At 41.1% G+C, this 17,985-nt stretch overlaps 1 protein-coding gene across 5 annotated transcripts in view; it reads left to right on the top strand.

Moving 5' to 3' along the window:
- Positions 1-17,985, top strand: part of cabin1 (calcineurin binding protein 1) — a 477,539-nt gene that overhangs the window by 4,421 nt on the left and 455,133 nt on the right. For 4 of the 5 annotated variants that reach the window (XM_072587055.1, XM_072587057.1, XM_072587054.1 and 1 more), the window contains exons 2-7: positions 2,680-2,769; positions 3,239-3,352; positions 3,801-3,935; positions 5,249-5,429; positions 10,417-10,546; positions 16,505-16,654. In XM_072587055.1, coding sequence (XP_072443156.1) covers positions 2,680-2,769; positions 3,239-3,352; positions 3,801-3,935; positions 5,249-5,429; positions 10,417-10,546; positions 16,505-16,654 — 800 coding nt within the window. Of the gene's footprint in view, positions 1-2,679; positions 2,770-3,238; positions 3,353-3,800; positions 3,936-5,248; positions 5,430-10,416; positions 10,547-16,504; positions 16,655-17,985 lie in introns of those variants that run through there. The other variant, XM_072587058.1, reaches the window with a different exon arrangement.

The raw sequence follows: 17,985 nt of genomic DNA, 5'->3' as shown, positions 1-17,985 counted from the left end.
CCATATTGGATTTGGTGTTTGGCAGTGAACCATGCCAGATGTCAGATCTTTTGTCGGAAGAGCATTTGGTGATAGTGATCACGACTTCCTGTCCTTTACTGTGGTCATGGAGAGGGATAGGAGCAGACGGTGTGGGAAAGTATTTAATTGGGGGAGCAGGGATTACTCTGCTTTAGACAGGAGCTGAGACACCTAAATTGGGAACAGATGTTCTTGGGGAAATGCACAACAGAACCGTGGAGGTTGTTTTGGAAGCACCTGCTGATAGTGCTGGACAGGATTTATGATTACTTGGAAAGCCATAGTTTGATTAGAGATAGTCAGCATGGCTTTGTGAGTGGCAGATCATGCCTGTCAAACCTTAATGGATTCTTTTGAGGGTGTGACGAAACAGGGTGATGAAGGTACAGCAGTAGATGTGGTGTATATGGATTTTAGCAAGGATTTTGATAAGGTTCCCCTTGGTAGGCTCATTCAGAAAGGAAGGAAGCATGGGATACAGGGAAACCTATTTATCTGGATACAGAATTGGCTGGCCAGTAGAATGCAGAGGGTGGTGGTAGATGGAAAGTATTCAGCCTGGAGCTTGGTGACTAGTGGTGTTCTGCAAGGATCTGTTCTGGGATCTCTGCTCTTTGTAATTTTTATAAATGACTTGGATGAGGGTGTGGAAGGGTGGGTAAGTCAGTTTACTGATGACATGAAGATTGGTGGAGTTGTGGATAGAGTGGAAGGCTGTTGTAGGTTGCAACGAGACATTGACAGGATGCAGAACTGGGCTGAGAAGTGGCTTTAGAGTTCAACCTGGAAAAATGTGAAGTGATACATTTTGGAAGGTTGAATATGAATGTGGAATACTGGATTAAAGGCAGGATTCTTGGCAGTGTGGAGGAACAGAGGGATCTTGGGGTCCATGTCATGGGTCCCTCAAAGTTGCCACCCAAGTTGATAGAGTTATTAAGAAGGCGTGTGGTGGTTTGGTTTTCATTAGCAGAGGGATTGAGTTTAAGAACCATGAATTTATGCTGCAGCTCTATAGAGCCCTGGTTAGACTACACTTGGAATTTTGTGTTCAGTCCTGATCACCTCGTTTTAGGGAGGATGTGGAAGCTTTAGAGAGGGTGCAGAGGAGATTTACCAGGATGCTGCCTGGACTGGAGGGCATGTCTTATGAAGAAAGGTTGAGGGAGCTGGGGCTTTTCTCATTGGAGCGAAAGAGGATGAGAGGTGACTTGGTAAAGGTGTACCAGGTGATGAGAAGCTTAGTACAGTGGATAACCAGACAGTTTTTCCCAGGGCGGAAATGTCAATCATGAGGGGGCATAATTTTAAGGTAATTGGAGGAAAGTTGAGGGGAGATGTCAGAGGTAGGTTCTTACTTAGAGTGTGGGTGCATGGAGTTCACTGCCAGCCGTAGTGGTTGAGTCAGAAACATCAGGGACATTTAAGCGACTCTTGGATAGGCACATGGAAGTTAGATCAGACTAACCGACATACCCTTCATTGTACTGAGTGTAGGATAAAAAGCTGGTGCAACATCGAGGGCTGAAGGGTCTGTACTTGCGGTAATATTCTTTGTGAACGGTTCTGAGGAGAGCGGAAATGTGGCTTTGGGTTAGAGCATCAGTCTTGGGTTTAATGGGCCCGATGGATCGCTCCTATCTTTTGTGTAGCAAGTTCCTCAGTCTCACTACTCTCTGGGCAAAGAAGCCATTCTTGAATTCCATGTCAAAGTTTTGGTGCTGATCATATATTGATGGTCTGCAGTTTTTTCTGCTTCACAAGAGAATACAGTCTGTATTTGCCTTGTCCAAACCTTGCATCTTTTAAAGACTTCTGCAATCACATCTGGGCTTTCTCTTTTCAAGAGGAAAAACAGTTAACCTGTTTATCATTCCTGGATAGGTATATCCTGCATGTCTAGCAGTAGCAAATTACTGCAGATGCTGGCGATCATAGTGGGTCAGGCAGCATCAATGGAGAGAGACAGCAAGCTAACGTTTCGTGCCTAGATGAGTTTTCGTGATTCTGAAGCAAATTACTGTACTGAGTTGTCTGGACTTGAAATGTTAGTTTGCTGTCTCTCCACGGATGCTGCCTGACCTGCTGTGATCTCCGGCATTTGTTTTTTTTTCCCATGCATGTTTAGTTTTATTTATGTACATTTTTTTGGAACTCTCTCAGTGCCTTATTATTATTCTTATAATTTGTATTGTATGCAGTACAGTACATACTGACACAAGATATGATTTATAATTGAAAAATATAGGATCTGGGAGAGCTCTGCTGTATTCTTCTTTGATTTTATGAAGAATTTAGTGCTGGTATAAAGTGATATATTTTGCTTTACACTTTCATTCCATGTGAAATGTAAATGAACAAAAATCTAATCTTGGAAAAGAAGAGAATGGAGAACAGCTGTCAATTAAAGCTTTTTTTTAACAGCAGGGTTTTTGTGAAATGGAGATATATTGTATATGTGCACTGTTATTGAAATGGCTAGTGTATCACCAAATCAATGAGATATGTTGTTGTGTTCTGTTGTGTGAAGGATAAACAGTGAAAGCCTCACAACACCAACAGGGTCTAGGTTATGTTCCTTTGCTTCTTAAGCCTATAAAGTTTGGTGATTTAGTTTTATGGTAGTCATTTTTTAAAAAGAAATGTTTGTTTTATTAGATCCGTATCGCTGCTTTAAATGACACCACAGTAGTGGAAGACTATGAGGAATCCTTCAAGAGCCACAAAACTCAAACAAAAGAGGCTCAGGTTTGTACCATTGTTTGACATCGTGAATTGTCACACTCTGCTTGAGGTCAGCTAAGCAGAAACTGAATTAAAGACAAAATAACTGCTGATGCTGGAATCCAAAATAGACGGGCAGGAGGCTGGAAGAACACAGCAAATCAGGCAGCATCAGGAGGTGGAGAAGTCGACGTTTCAGGTGTGACCCTTCTTCAGGTCCTGAGGAAGGGTTACACTCAAAACATTGACTTCTCCACCTCCTGATGCTGCCTGACTTGCTGTGTTCTTCCAGCTTCCTGCCCGTCTATTCAGCACAAACTGAGGATAGAACTCTGTGATCTTCCAAGCCATTGCAGCATTTAATGTTAAATTGCCTGGTGATCTCCTACAAGCAGTCATTATTTTTCAGCTGAAGGTGTGATGCATATCATTTCCTGATTGTCCAGGCTCTTAACTTGAAGAAATTAAACTAACACATGTTTCTCCGACATAGGAAGCCGAAGCATTTTCTCTGTACCACAAAGCTTTAGATCTGCAGAAACATGATCGCTATGAAGAATCTGCAAAAGCCTATCATGAACTGTTGAACACACAGCTGCTAAAAGAGGTAAGCATATGTAGGATTCAGTAGGTTAAACCTTTTTTTATACTCAATGTATTTACAGTTAATATAAAATATTTATGACTAGTTGAATTAAAATGTTTATATTGAGTGCTGCGTTTCAGTCAACTTTGTTAAGAAATCATAGGAAATTCATCATGTTCCTTTGCAAGTGTTCTTTTTAGTGGACAAAAGGATGCTACAGCACCATTTTGTTTTATATTTTCAGCATAACTTTTATACTTTTAAGTGCTGTAGACTTAACGGACTGAATGGCTCCTTTCCACACTGTAGAGATTCTCTGATGCTTCACAAGTCTGAATCACTTTTCGTTCAGTATTGTTGGGTCAAAATCTTGCAAACCCACCACTTTGGAGTGATTTTTGTATGCTTACTGACAGCCATCTATTTTCTCATTGCTATGTGTATGTTGTAATGCTGTGTTAACTTACAGGCTGTTCTATCAGGTGATGAGAATGAAGGATTAAAACATCCTGGATTGATGCTGAAATATTCCACATATAAAAACTTGGCCAGTTTAGCATCCCAGAAAGATGACCCGAGTACAGCAATGGAATTTTATCTGGAGGTATGAAACAGAATACAAAAATTATTTTACAAAAAAAATCTTTAAACAGTGACTCAACAGTGGATGTGAGAATTATTTTGGAAAGATTTTGGGGGTGGGGGTTGGGGGAATGAGTTGCCAGAGGAAGTGATGGAGATGAGTACAATTGCAACATTTAAAAGGTATCTGGATGGATATATGAATAGGAAGGGTTTGGAGGGATATGGGCCGGGTGCTGGTAGTTGGGAGTAGTTTAGGTTTGGATATCTGGTTGGTGTGGACAAGTTGGACCGAAGGGTCTGTTTCTGTGCTATACATCTCTATGACTGTATGGCTTTGCCAGATTTGAAACTGCTGAATGTTGTAGTTTGAATTTATTTTGGCAACCAGCTCAGTTGTTTTTAAAGGATGCTAATTATAATTGTTGTTGTTTAAATTAAAAGAAACTGGTAAGTCTGTTTTTTTTTGTTGATCCTATTTTCCCCTAGTTCCCCAGGTGGTCCATTGTTCTCCCTCTCAGGATTTCCTATGCTTTCAGCTTCCCTCCCCTCGCTGTGCAATCTCCTGCTTGTGCAGTACTTTTCTATATATCCCTTTCCATATTGTTTGGTCTGCATTTTGGAAGTGGTGTGGGCTGGGGCAAATCAGTCTTCCCATGCATCCCACTTGGACAAGCCATTTGTCCCAGTATAGTGACATTCATAACAGTTTGAGAAACGTAGAATCCTAGAGCTGTACAGCATGGAAACAGATCCTTCAGTCCAACTCATCCATGCTGACCAGATATCCTAAATTAATCTAGTCCCATTTATCAGCATTTGCCCCATATCCCTCTAAACCATTCCATGTACCCATCCAGATGCTTTTTACATGTTGTAATTGTACCAGCCTCCTCCACTTCTGGCAGCTCGTTCTATACATGCTCCACCCTCTGTGTGAAAATGTTGACCATTAGGTCTCTTTTAAATCTTTCCCCTCCCACCTTAAACTTATGCCATCTAATTTTGGACTCCCCCATGCTGGGAAAAGGTCTTGTCTATTTATCCTATTGATGCCCCCAATGATTTTATAAACCTCAGGGAAAATAGCGGCTCAGTAGGCTGGAGGCTCCCTATAACTTAAACCTTCCAACCATGGGAACATCCTTGTAAATCTTTTCTGACCCTTTCATATTTCACGACATCCTTCCTATAGCTGGGAGATCAGAACTGACTGCTGTATACATGAATCAAAAAGCCACCTATTGACTCTTTACTTCCCTGGAGTTCAATTTGCTTTGTTTCCCTTCATTTACTCATCAATCCAACTCTATTTGTAATGATTCTCTTTCACAGGCTGTAATGTTGGATTCTACAGATGTGAACCTTTGGTATAAAATTGGAAGAGTAGCCCTGAGGTTGATTCGCATTCCATTGGCCCGCCATGCTTTTGAAGAAGGACTCAAGTGCAATGCAGATCACTGGCCGTGTCTAGATAATCTTATCACTGTGTTGTATACACTTAGTGATTATACCAGTAAGTTGAAATGTCCTAGAAAGTAGTTCTGTATGGGATTAATAGTTGCACCTTGTACAGTTGAGTCAAGTTTCAATGCTGCTGATTGGAACTGTACAGTGATAACTGTATAGCACTCACTGGATATCAGATAGACTACAGGTTGAATTTTGACTGTGAGAACATATATAGTCTATTTGTCAGCCAACATTGTCTAGGCCTGCATACAAATAATGACCACTTGGTTAAAAGTAGTTTGCTGCTGAGCCCTATGGCAGACCTGGCTGTGTGGAGTTTGCACATTCTCCCTGTGTCTGCGTGGGTTTCTTCTGGGTGCTCTGGTTTCCTCCCACATTCCAAAAGATGTGTGGGTCAGGTGAATTAGCCATACTAAATTGCTCGTAGTGTTAGGAGCATTAGTCAGGGGTAAATGTAGGGAAATGATTCTGGACTTGTTGGGCCGATGGGCCTGTTTCCACACTGTCCGGAATCTAATATCTGGAATCTAATCTAATCTGCTCATTCATACTTCCTTTTTTTTTAAGATTAGATTCCCCACAGTGTGGAAACAGGCCCTTCGGCCCAACCAGTCCACACGGACCCTCTGAAGAGTAACCCACCCAGACCCATTTCCCTCTGACTAATGCACCTAACACTATGGGCAATTCAGCATGGCCAATTCACCTGACCTGCACATCTTTGGATTGTGAGAGGAAACTGGAGCACCCCCAGAGGAAACCCACGCAGACACTGGGAGAATGTTGAAACTCTACACAGGTAGTCGCACTAGGCCAGAATTGAATCTGGTGCTGTGAGGCAGCAGAGCTAACCACTGAGCCACTGTGCCTTTTCTTGACTTGGTTTCTTCTTCCTGCCCTTAATTTGTTACTTTTTCACTGGGATCCTAACTAAAAGATTTTGTGCCAATTTATTCAGAAATTGTTTCACTCGTGATGGCCTCCCTTCGCTTACTCGTTTTATAAAACAAAGTTCTTTCACAAGATATGGGTATTGCTGGCCAGGCCAGCCTTCATTGTCCACTCCTAATTGCCCCAGGCATTTCAGTGACTGACCTTTTTATTTGAAATGCTGCTGTCCATGTGATGGTACACCTACAATGCTGTTAGGGAGAGAATTCTAGGAATTTGATGTAGTGACCTGAGCATTCTCCTCATACACAATTGTAATGTCTGAACCTTGATGAAGGGCTTATGTCTGAAACGTCAGATGCTGCCTGACCTGCTGTGCTTTTCCAGCAACACACTCTCGACCTTGGGTTTGATGTGAAGTTTAAGCTTCTTGTGAAGATCTGTAGCTTAAGAGCTGGTTTGATTTGTTGTTGGTTTGTTCACCAAGCTGGTAGGTTTGTTGGCAGAAGTTTAATCCCCTTTCTAGGTGCTGTTTTGCCTCCTGTGAAGCGCTGCTGTAATGTTCCGCTTTGAATTGATATGGTTCTGGTTGAGTTGTTTCTGGTTGGTGCCGGTTTCAGTTTTTCCATTGCAGCGGTTTATAATTTGGTTCCAGGTCATTGTGTTTGTGGATGTAGTCTGAGGGCGAGTACCGTGCTTCCAGGAATTCCCAAGCTGTTTTTTGTTTAGCTTGTACGAGTGTTGTTTGATATTTAGTGAAAGAAAAGTTTAGATTTTAATAAAGCTAGCATTATATTGGGGGGGTGGGGTGGTAAGATTTTATTGAATATGATTAATGGGACATTTTATGACTATTTATCAAAGCATAGTGTGATTAAAGGCAGTCAGCATGGCTTTGTGAGGGGCAGGTCATTCCTCACAAGTCTTATTGAGTTCTTTGGGGAGGTGACAAGACAGGTTGACAAAGATCAAGCAGTGAATGTGGTGTGTATGTGGACTTCAGCAAGGCATTTGATAGAGTTCCCCATGGTAGGCTCATTCATAAAGTCAGGAAGTATGGGGTACAGGGGGATTTGGCTATTTGGATTCAGAATTGGCTAGCTGACAGAAGGCAGAGAGTGGTTGCAGATGGAAAGTATTCTGCCTGGAAGACAGTGTTGAGTGGGGTCTCGCAGGGCTCTGTTATTGGGCCTCTGCTCTTTGTAGTTTTTATAAGTGACTTGGATGAGGAGGTTGAGGGGTGGGTTAGTAAATTTGCAGATGACCCAAAGGTTGGAGGTGTTGTCAATAGTATCGAGGGCTATTGCGGGCTGCAGCGCAACATAGACAGGATGCAGAGCTGGGCTGAGAAATGGCAGATGGAGATGCGAATGGATGCATTTTGGAAGGTCTAACTCAAATGCTGAATATAGGATTAAAGACAGGATTCTTGGCAGTGTGGGGTAACATGTGTGCAAGTACATAGATCCCTCAAAGTTGCCACCCAAGTGGATAGGGTTGGACAGGGGGATCAAGTTTAAGAGCCACGGGTTTTGCTACAGCTCTACAAGACCCTGGTGAGACCACACTTGGAATATTGTGTCCAGTTCTGGTCGCCCTACTATAGGAAAGATACAGAGGCTTTGGAGAGGGGAAGAAGGTTTACCAGGATGCTGCCTTGACTGGACTGCCTGTCTTATGAAGAGAGGTTGAATAAGCTCGGACTTTTCCCTCTGGAGAGAAGGAGGAAGAGAGGAGACCTGATCGAGGTGTACAAAATAATGAGTGGAATAGATAGTCAATAGCCAGAGAATTTTCCCCAGGGCAGGATTGACTGGCACGAGGGGTCATAGTTTGAAGATATTAGGAGAAAATTATAAAGGAGGCGTCAGAGGTAGGTTCTTTACACAGAGAGTTGTGAGTGCATGGAATGCATTGCCAGCGGTGGTGGTGGAAGCAGAGTCATTGGCGACATTTAAGCGACTGCTGGACACGCACATAGAAAGCAGTGAATTGAGGGGTGCGCAGGTTAAGTTATTATATTTTGCATTAGGATTAAACCTCGGCACAACATCTTGGGCCAAAGGGCCTGTTCTATGCTGTACGTTTCTATGTTCTATGAACTGTGAAAAGCTTATTTTCTATTTACGGAGTGCCAAATTTCTCCATTATAATTCTCTATGCTTTTAATCCAGTATTTTCAATTAATTTTTATATTTCAGTTATTTTAATCCATGAAGATTTTGCTGTCAGTTAAATAATTTAAAAAGTGAAGGATTATTGATACATTTTTCCTTCATGGTTTGTCTGTGAGAACGTTTTGTTATGATTTGATGCTCAGCCTGTTTGGCACTTTTTGCTGGATGTTCATAGTCTCCTATAGCTGATTTGCAAATCAGATTAATGTGAGGAAAAGTGAAATCCACTGTAAAATCATTAGATTTTTGTAGGTACTATCTTTGAAGTCAGTGGCGAATGCTGTCACTAAGCTGCTGATTGTAAAGTGCAGGCCATTTTCTTTAATGAGTGCACTGAGCTTTCCTTTTATTATTTGTACACTAGGTTCTTAACTGTCCTCTTGGCAAATAAATATGGGCGGCATGGTGGCTCAGTGGTTAGCACCGCTGCCTCACAGCACCAGGGACCCGGGTTTGATTCCAGCCTCTGACGATTGTCTGTGTACAGTTTGCACATTCTCCCTGTGAATTTCCTCTGGATGCTCTGGTTTCCTCCCACAATCCAAAGATGTGCAGGTTAGGTGAATTGGCCATGCTAAATTGCCCATAGTGTTCAGGGGTGTGTAGGTTTAGGTGCATTAGTCAGGGGTAAATATAGAGCAATAGGGTCTGGGTGGGTTATTCTTCAGAGGGTCAGTGTGGACATGTTGGGCTGAAGGGCCTGTTTCCACACAGTAGGGATTCTATTCTATTCTAAATACACTTTCACTGAAGCAGATGAATATTGGTCAGTGAAGCTTTTTTTTTTAAGGTCTGAAAGTCAATTTGGAACAGGGACCAAACTAATTCTTTCTAAGAAAGCACATTGTTGGAGTGGAGTGCCTGGCGGGAGTGTGTTGGAAAAAAATGTCTGCACTGCTGTTTTGTGATAGGCAGAGTAAACACACTAATGCAATTAATTTAATTTTGACTTCAGAGCAGAAGGTTGAGTTTTATTTCTGAAGAATTTAGAGTTCAGTTAAGAAAATTGAATCGTTTCTCCCAGCAGGAGAATCAAATCGGTTCAGGGGAAGCAGTACCTCAACATAAGTGGTTTCTAATCTGGATAGAAATCAAGTTCAGAATTGTGAGTGGCTTGTACCAGCAGACTCGAAAAGAAATTGTTTTTAAAAAAAAAAATCTCAACAGTCAAAAAGAAAGTATTAGTTTAAAAGTTGTGATGTAATGGACATTTCTATGTAATGGACAGTTACAGGTTGAAATTTTTTGATGTTTATGTTAAGATTGTTTTAACCGACTTCTATGTATAGCATTGTTTTCTCTTGTAATAAACTTGTGTTCTGTTAATTAAAAAATATTCTGCAGCCTCCCATGAATGTGTCTGTGGCTATCCACCACATTGAGCAAATGCCAACATTTAAAATATGGTCTATTATAACAACTTTCAACTTACGATCTGAGTTGTCCAATGTTACCATCTCCTGGGATCATAACAAGAGATGTAAAAGATTGAGGGGCTTAGATATATTACAATTGTAGATGTAACTTCTTGTGCCCAAAATTCCAAGATCTTTTAAGCCATGTAATTAATTTCTGCCCGGAATACCCAAGAAGCTGTGGCACTCTGCATGTTGCTGCTGTTTTTGCCTCAAATATAGGATTTAGCTTGAACCTGAAAGGAGCATTTTTAAAATTGTTGGAAGTATCTCAAAACAGCAGAATAAATCCCAATCATGGATCTTTATAGGGATTGTTTGGTACATTTGATCTTTTTCAGGCTGGTGAATACTTAGTATGTCTATTTTAGAGGTCATTCAAAACAGACAGGCATTGTGGCCCATGCATAAGCTTTAGTATGGATTTTGAAGCTAATTAAGTTATGATAGATTTTGAAGGGGACATTGATAGTGGTAGCTTAAGAAACAAATTTCATACATAATTTTAAAAAAAGCACCAAAGTCACATTGATTTTCTCTATTTCAGATTGTCTGTATTATATCTGTAAAGCTCTAGAGAAGGACTGTCGCTACAGCAAGGGTTTAGTTTTGAAAGAGAAGATTTTTGAAGAACAGCCTTGTTTGCGAAAGGATTCCTTCCGTATGTTCTTGAAATGGTAAGGTTTTAACCTGTAACTATAGACCCCCAATATGGTTTGGGCACTATGCATTTGTCTTTCTATTCTTGCCAGTAGTAGCAAAGAAAATTGTAGTTTGCACCATAGCAAATTTATTTTTAGCACTGAGGTTGGCCTGTAATAATTATCCTTTTTGAGAACCATGAGTTTGAAAGTTTTGTTCCTGCGTATGTGAAAAATGCTGAAAAACCATCAAATTTCTAAGTTCAAGTAACAAATTGTACAGCTTGAAAGAGAAGATGGGAACTGAACTTTGAGGATTAGCTGAAATCGAGGCAAACAAGCTGCCACCAGGTATGAGGACAGAAGACAGATGGGGTGAGAGTCGATTAGAAAGATAATGAAGGGGAGAGGAAGAAGAAAAGGTCAGGGAGATGGATGGCACTGAAATTGGGGTGGTTGATAGTGAGAGGTTTGCAAATGTTTGGGGATGAAATGGATGATGCGGAGAAGGAGAAAATTGAGAAACAAGTGACAAAGTGGATGTACTGAAGCGAGATACAAGATAATTAGTGTAATGAAGGATATAATGAGTAGAAAAGATGGGATAAAATTACTAATGTTGAGAGACTGGGAGTAAAATGGATGCGAAGAGGAGGAAGGAATATGTTGATTAGAGAAGGGATACTTCTCAGTAAATGACAGTGAGTGGAGAGAATAATAAATGAATGAGCAGTGAGTGACACTGAAGGGGCAGGGAACAGGTTAGATCAGTTGTCTAGGTTGCTGGTATGTATTCAGAGTAATGTCAGTAGCTATGTTTCAATCCCCTTTGTGGCTGAGGTAGACTTGAGACTTACCTGCATGTCCTGTTCCTTTGAGTGGTAGGTAATGGCAAACTACCAAAAGCTGCCAAGAAAACAGCTCAAGATGAAGTATCAGCAGACTGAGCTAAGAACCAACCTTCAGAATGAGCATATGCAAAATGCAATGAAGGGGAGTGGCGAGATAATGAAATATTTGGCAATGAAAAGGGAAGGCAAGGAGCAAAATCTGAGGATTGTTTTGGAAGTCCTTCCTGATTCAGAATACTGTTGCACTCAGCTGGAAGCCAAGTATCTTCACAAACCTTTGTAGTATCACATTTAATGCAACCTCTACATAAGTCAGTTTTTGAAATGAAATATCTCTACTCCCTTCGTAGAACTTTTTGGACTTTTCTGTTCTTAAGCAGAAATTACAAAACACTCTTCCGTTAATACATTGTGCCTTTTAATGACAGTTGTAGTCAAAACTCTTGTTTCTAGCTAGATCAAGCTTTTAATGCCAAGAGTTTTACCCATTGCTTCAGATCTTTCTGTAGTGAGATGCATTCATCATTTTGCTGTTCTGTACTGATGATTCTATCATGGACTGTGGGCTTTGATGGGCAGGGTCAGCATTTGCTGCTATTAAGAAGTTGGTGATGAATTGCTTTGAACTGTTGCAGCCTGTGCTGTGAGGATACTCCCACAGTGTTTTTTTTACCGGTGATGAAAGGAACAGCAATGCAGTTTCACAATGGATTGTCTGTGACTTTGGGAAGAACATAGGTAGTGGTGTTCACATTCACCTGTTGTCCTTGCTCTTCTCGGTGATAGAGATTGCAGCTGTCAACGCATCTTTGGAGAGTTCCTGCAATGTATTAGTGAAGGGAGTGATTGTTGAAGATGGTGGATGAGAAGCTTATCAAGTGGACAGCTTTGACCTGGAAACTGACATGTTTCTTGTGCTTTTGAAGCGGCACTCATGCAAGCAAGTGAGAAATGTTCCATCATGCTTTTGACTTGTGCCATTGGGGGAGTTACTCACTGCAGAATTCCATGCCCGTGATCTGCTCTTATGATGGTATTTAGATTGCTTACAGTGTGGGAACAGGCCATTTGACCCAACAGGTCCACACCGTTCCTCCGAAGAGTAACCCATCCAGACCCATTCCCCTACCCTATTACTCTACATTTTCTCTGATCAATGCGCCTAACCTACACCTCCCTGAACACTATGGGCAATTTAGCATGGCCAATTCACCTAACCTGCACGTTTTTGGACTGTGGGAGGAAACCAGAGCACCTGGAGGAAACCCACGCAGACATTGGGAGAATGTGCAAACTCCACACAGACAGTTTCCTGAGGTGGGAATTGAACCCGGGTCTCTGGCACTGTGAGGCAACAGTGCTAGCCACTATGCTGCCATGGTGGTCCAATTAAGTTTCTGGTCAGTGGCGAGTCTTGCAATATTGATGGTATGATATTCAGAGATGATATACGGTGACACGTACAATTTAATCCCCTGATGTTTGCTCTTATCTTCATGTTTGAAAATCACTGCTGAATCTGCTTCCACCACCCTTTCAAGATCTCCACTTACTGTATATGGTTTATTTGCTCATGTCTCCTGTCTCTTTCACCATTTAGCTAAGTCTTTCCTTTTTGAGTTATCGATGCTTCAGCCAGTGGTAATAGCTTTTTCTCACTTTATCATCGGTTTTCATACTTTTGAACACTTCAGTCAAATTTTCCTTTAGACCACTCTGTTTTTGGTTTTACCATAACCCTGTTAAACGGTACGGAGGCACTACTGATATCCTCCAGTCCCCTCTATGCTTTCTATAACCTGATGATTTGATAGTGAGTTGAGGCAAACCTTTAACAAAACCTTGTGTTTTATTTTAAAATTAATTTATCTTATCAATCTTATCTTGATTGATCTGAAGCTTTGTGCTATTCTCTCTCTATTTCAGTCTCTTTTTTTTTTCCCTCTCAAATGCAATTTGTTTCTAGTAATCTTACAAACACTTTGTATCCTCTCTTTAAGGTTTATTGAATACACCTATCAATTATGTAGGATTAGGTTAATGTATTTTGAAGCCTTCATCATCCTGTACTTGTGTATTATCTTTGTATTTTGAATTCTAAGAATAGTTTGTCAAGGATCTTCAAGTCCATAGTATGGTGTCAGTAACTACTAAATTGCCTTTACAGACTTGGAGCCAGTGTCATTAGTGTGACCTGAGGGTCTACTGTAAAACACTCTTTGTCAGCTAGCATATTATTATTCTGGGACACATGTTTGAGCAAGATCTGATTCGATTAATCCATTACAATCCCTCACTTGTTTTCCTTTCTCTCTTTTTTTCCTCTTTATCTTGACAATAGTTTCCTTATGTGTTAATTTTTTTTTATTCATTCACGTGATGAGGGCATTGCTGGCTATGCCAGCATTTACTACCCATCCCAGAGGGTAGTTAAAAGTGAACCACCTTGCTGTGGGTCATGTGTAGGCCAGACTAAGTCAGGATGACAGCTTCCTTCCCTAAAGGATATTAGTGAATCAGTTTGGTTTGTTCAATAATCAAAAGTGGATTTGCTGTCGTCATTAGACTCTTAATTCCAAATGTTTATTGAATTAAAATTTCATCATCTACCATGGCGGGGTTTGAACCTTAGTCCCCAGAGCATTACCTGGATCTCTGATTAACAGTCGAGTGATAATATCACTAGGCTGTCACTTCCCCTAATGCTATAAAACTGGAACTGTTATGAGGATGTTGTGAGTAGAAGTATAGAGGAGAAGTGAGACTGTGACTCAGATTTTAAAGACAGCAGGCATTTTGATAAGGAAGCTAACAGACTTGGTTGATGTATCCAATGTAGTAAAGGGGACGGAGGACAGCATATTTCCTTTCCTGAAGGACATTTGTGAACCAGATAGGTCTTGATAACAATCATTACAATTTAATTTACAAGTCACCATTAATGAGAATAGTGTTCACTTCCAGAGCGAGCAATTAAATTTAAATTTCATCAGCTGCAAAGATGGGATTTGAACCCATGGTCTTGGTGCATTAGCCTGGACCTCTAGGTTACATGTCCAGTGATATTTGCATTGCCCCAGTGGCTTCCCTGCACTTAATCCAAATTTTGAAGGGCATGCCGTGTAAAGGAGCAGACTAGATTGATAAATGCAGGGGACTGGAGGTTAAAAAAGAAATTTAGCTAAGAAGGGTTTATGTTCATCTGAAAGGTAATACAATTGTAATGTTACAAATGCAGATAATTGGAGCAAATGACCTGTGTTGATGTACACTGAAGCCTTTTGGCACATGCAAGCTTCAGAAAGAGCAATGAGATAGATGACCTTCAAAGTTTGGTAGAAGATTTGTAGCTCGGGTGCTTGTTGTTGTGGTTCTGTTTGCCGAGCTGGGAATTTATCCAAATTCCCAGCTCGGCGAACAGAACCACAACATAGATGACCTAATGAACTGATAATGGTTGAGGGAGGAATGTTGTCTTGGGTATTGACTTCCTTCTCATTCATGAGATAGGGAGCAGCACAGTGGTCCAGTGGTTAGTATTGTTGCCTCACAGTGTCAAGGCCCCAGGTTCGATTCCAGCCTTTGGTGACTGTGTGGAGTTTGCTTGTTCTCCCCATGTCAGCATGGGCATTCCTCCAGGTGCTCCTGCTTCCTTCCACAGTCCAAAGATGTGCAAGTTAGGTGGATTGGCCATGTTAAATTACCCTGTAGTGTGCAGGTTAGGTGGGTTAGCCATGGTAAATGCAGGTTTACGAGGATAAGGTGCGGAGTTGGTGGGTGGGTGGGGGGAGGGGGGGGGGGGGGGGGGGTTGCGGTTGCTGGGTCTCAGTTAGATGCTGTTTGGAAAGTTGGTTCAGACTCAATAGGTCAAATGGTCTTTTCCTGCAGTGGAATGGTTTCTGTATTCCACATGTTCTGTGTTCTAGGTGGGGACTGTGCTTGCTGGGCCAGCATTTATTGCTGTTTCCTAGTTGCCCTTCAGTGGGTGGTGGTAAGCTACCGTCTTAATCCACAGCTGTCCATTTACTGAAGGGAGATATTGCCAGGGAGGGAGTTCCAGGATTTTGACACAGTGACACTGATAGAATACAATATATTTGATTTTATTACACACTTTCAATAAGGTATTATCTCATAATTGAAATGTTTCATGGACAATCCAGAGACTGCAATCTCTGACAATACAGCATTTCCTTCATACTGCATTTATGTGGTCCAATCCTGATATATCAATGATTTTCAGAGACATTTGGATCAGCTTCTGTATATAGAAATATGTGGGTGAGTTCTGGTGTTGGGTCGAAAATTGCAGATATAATATATGCAATATCTTGATATAAACTGCCAAAAGACAATACTCCATGTTGAGAGCTTGATAAAGTGTGTAAGTTTGGTTGAATTAGAGTCAGGTGGAACATTTTCTCTTTTAATTCACTTATGGGATGTCGGTGTTGCTGACTCGGCAAGTTTTTATTGTCCAATTACCGTGGTCGTGGTGGTAAGCTATGTTTTTCATTCCAGTCTTTGGGGTTTATTGTTTGGAAGAAAATATGAGGATTTTGACCCAGAATTTTGACACTGAAAAAACAGTGAGGTATTTCCATATCCAGACAGTGAGTGGCTAAGAGAGAATTTGCAGTGAGTGGTGTTACCATGTCCTTCTGGGTCATAGAGGTCATGGATTTAGAAGGTGCTGTCAAAGCAGCCATGGTGAGTTACTGCCATGCATTTCGTAGCTGGTCCACATTGCCACTATGTGCCAGTGGTGAAGGGAGTGAAGGTTGAAATTACTGGGTAAGGTTGCTTTATTGTGGATGTTTTCAGGCTTCTTGAGGCATTTTTGGAGCTACTCCCAACCAGGCAAGAGGAGAGTACCCCATCACATTTCTGACCTGTGCCTTCTGCAAGATGGACAAGCTTTGAGAAGTTAGGAGATGAGTTACTCACGACAGAATTCCTAGCCTTTAATCTGCTCCTATGGACACAGAATGTATGTGGCTTGTCTATTCCAGTTTCTGGTCAGTGGTAACCTCCAGCATGTTCTTCACCACTGTGCATGCTGCAAAATGAAGTAGGATAAAAATTAACTTGTACTGTTATACTATTAACTTCTCTAAACTCTGCTTTAATCCTTTCTTTTTAGCGACATGTCCATTCATGCATTGGATGTGGATCCAGCAGAGGCTAAAGCTGTTATTGAGGAAGCTCTCGAACTCCGTAGGAAGAGACAGGCATTGGCAATACAAGAAGAGGAGCCAGATCTTCAACTAACACAACCAATCTCTCACTTCACGTATGTAATGGTTAAGTGGCAGTTTGTAAATGTACATTTTATCTCTGTGGGCCTGTACGTCTAACTGCTGCCCTGACTCACTGGTAAACACACCTGAAAGGTTGTTTGTGTACCTATTTCTTTGCTTTTAAAACAAATAACCAGTCTGCTATTCAACATTGTGAAGTTGAATAAAATGAGAACAAATCTTATCACAGTTTAGTAATGACTGGAACGAATGTTCTTTATTTGACACATCTTGCTAATGTTAACTTGGGTTTCAGTATTTGAGGTACTATGCTAGAACTGTGGTGAGTGAACTGGATAGAATTCATTAGGAGCTTTTGCAAATGAACAAATGTCCTAAATATTGATCATTCTCTTAATCCAGTCCTGCATCTGGCTTAGGAACAGTGCTCCCACTAATTACCATTTTAATGTCACATGCTTTGGATATTTTTTATTCATTGATAGGATATGGGCATTATTAGTTAGGTTAGCATTTATTGCTTATCCCTAATTGCCTTCGAGAAGGTGATGGTGAGCTGCATACTTGAACTGTGGCAGTCCTTGGGATATAGGAATAGATTGTTAGGAAGAGACTTCTAGGATTTTGACAACAAAAATCAAGGAATGGTAATATAGTTCCAAGTCAGGATGGTGTGTGGCTTCAGGAACTTGCAGGGGTTGGTGTTCCCATGTGCCTACTGCCCTTGTCCTTCTCTGTGGTAGACTTTGTGGGTTTGGAAAATGCTATTGAAGGAGCCTTGATGTGTCACAACAATATATTTTGTGGGTGTTGCATAAAGCTGCCATTGTGTTGGTGGCGAATGGGGTGCCAGTCAAAGAAGCTGCCTTGTCCTGGATGTTACTAGCTTCTTGACTTGTTGGAGCTTTACCCATCCAGGCAAGTGGAAAATATTCCATCACAGTCCTGATTTCTGTCTTGAAGATGATGAATAACTTTGGAAGTTAGGAGGTGAGTGAGGATTCCTAGCCTCTGGTTGATTTGTTCTTGTCCCCACAGTATTTCAATGGCTAGTAAGTTCAACTTCTGGTCAGTGATAACCTCCAGACACTGGAATAACCAAATGGTTGTATTTAGCGTTCCATTCTGCTGCACATGCTTCTCCTGATACATGTTAGAGCTTTAGGAATGAGATTCGTTGCTAAAATATTGACTTCAAAGCTACTTTTGGGGTGTCAGCATCTGGCAAAAATGATAAGTTGACATTTCCTGATTATCACTGCCATATTTTCACACTACTTGACAAAGTTTATGACAGTACTTGAGTTTTTGAAAATTTACAGTCATTGCCTCACTGTCTATTTTTCTCATTCAGCATGCTGTA

Source organism: Chiloscyllium punctatum, chromosome 17, assembly GCF_047496795.1.
Source record: "Chiloscyllium punctatum isolate Juve2018m chromosome 17, sChiPun1.3, whole genome shotgun sequence".
NCBI classification, from domain to species: domain Eukaryota; kingdom Metazoa; phylum Chordata; class Chondrichthyes; order Orectolobiformes; family Hemiscylliidae; genus Chiloscyllium; species Chiloscyllium punctatum.
This window is presented reverse-complemented; position numbering and strand designations above follow the sequence as displayed.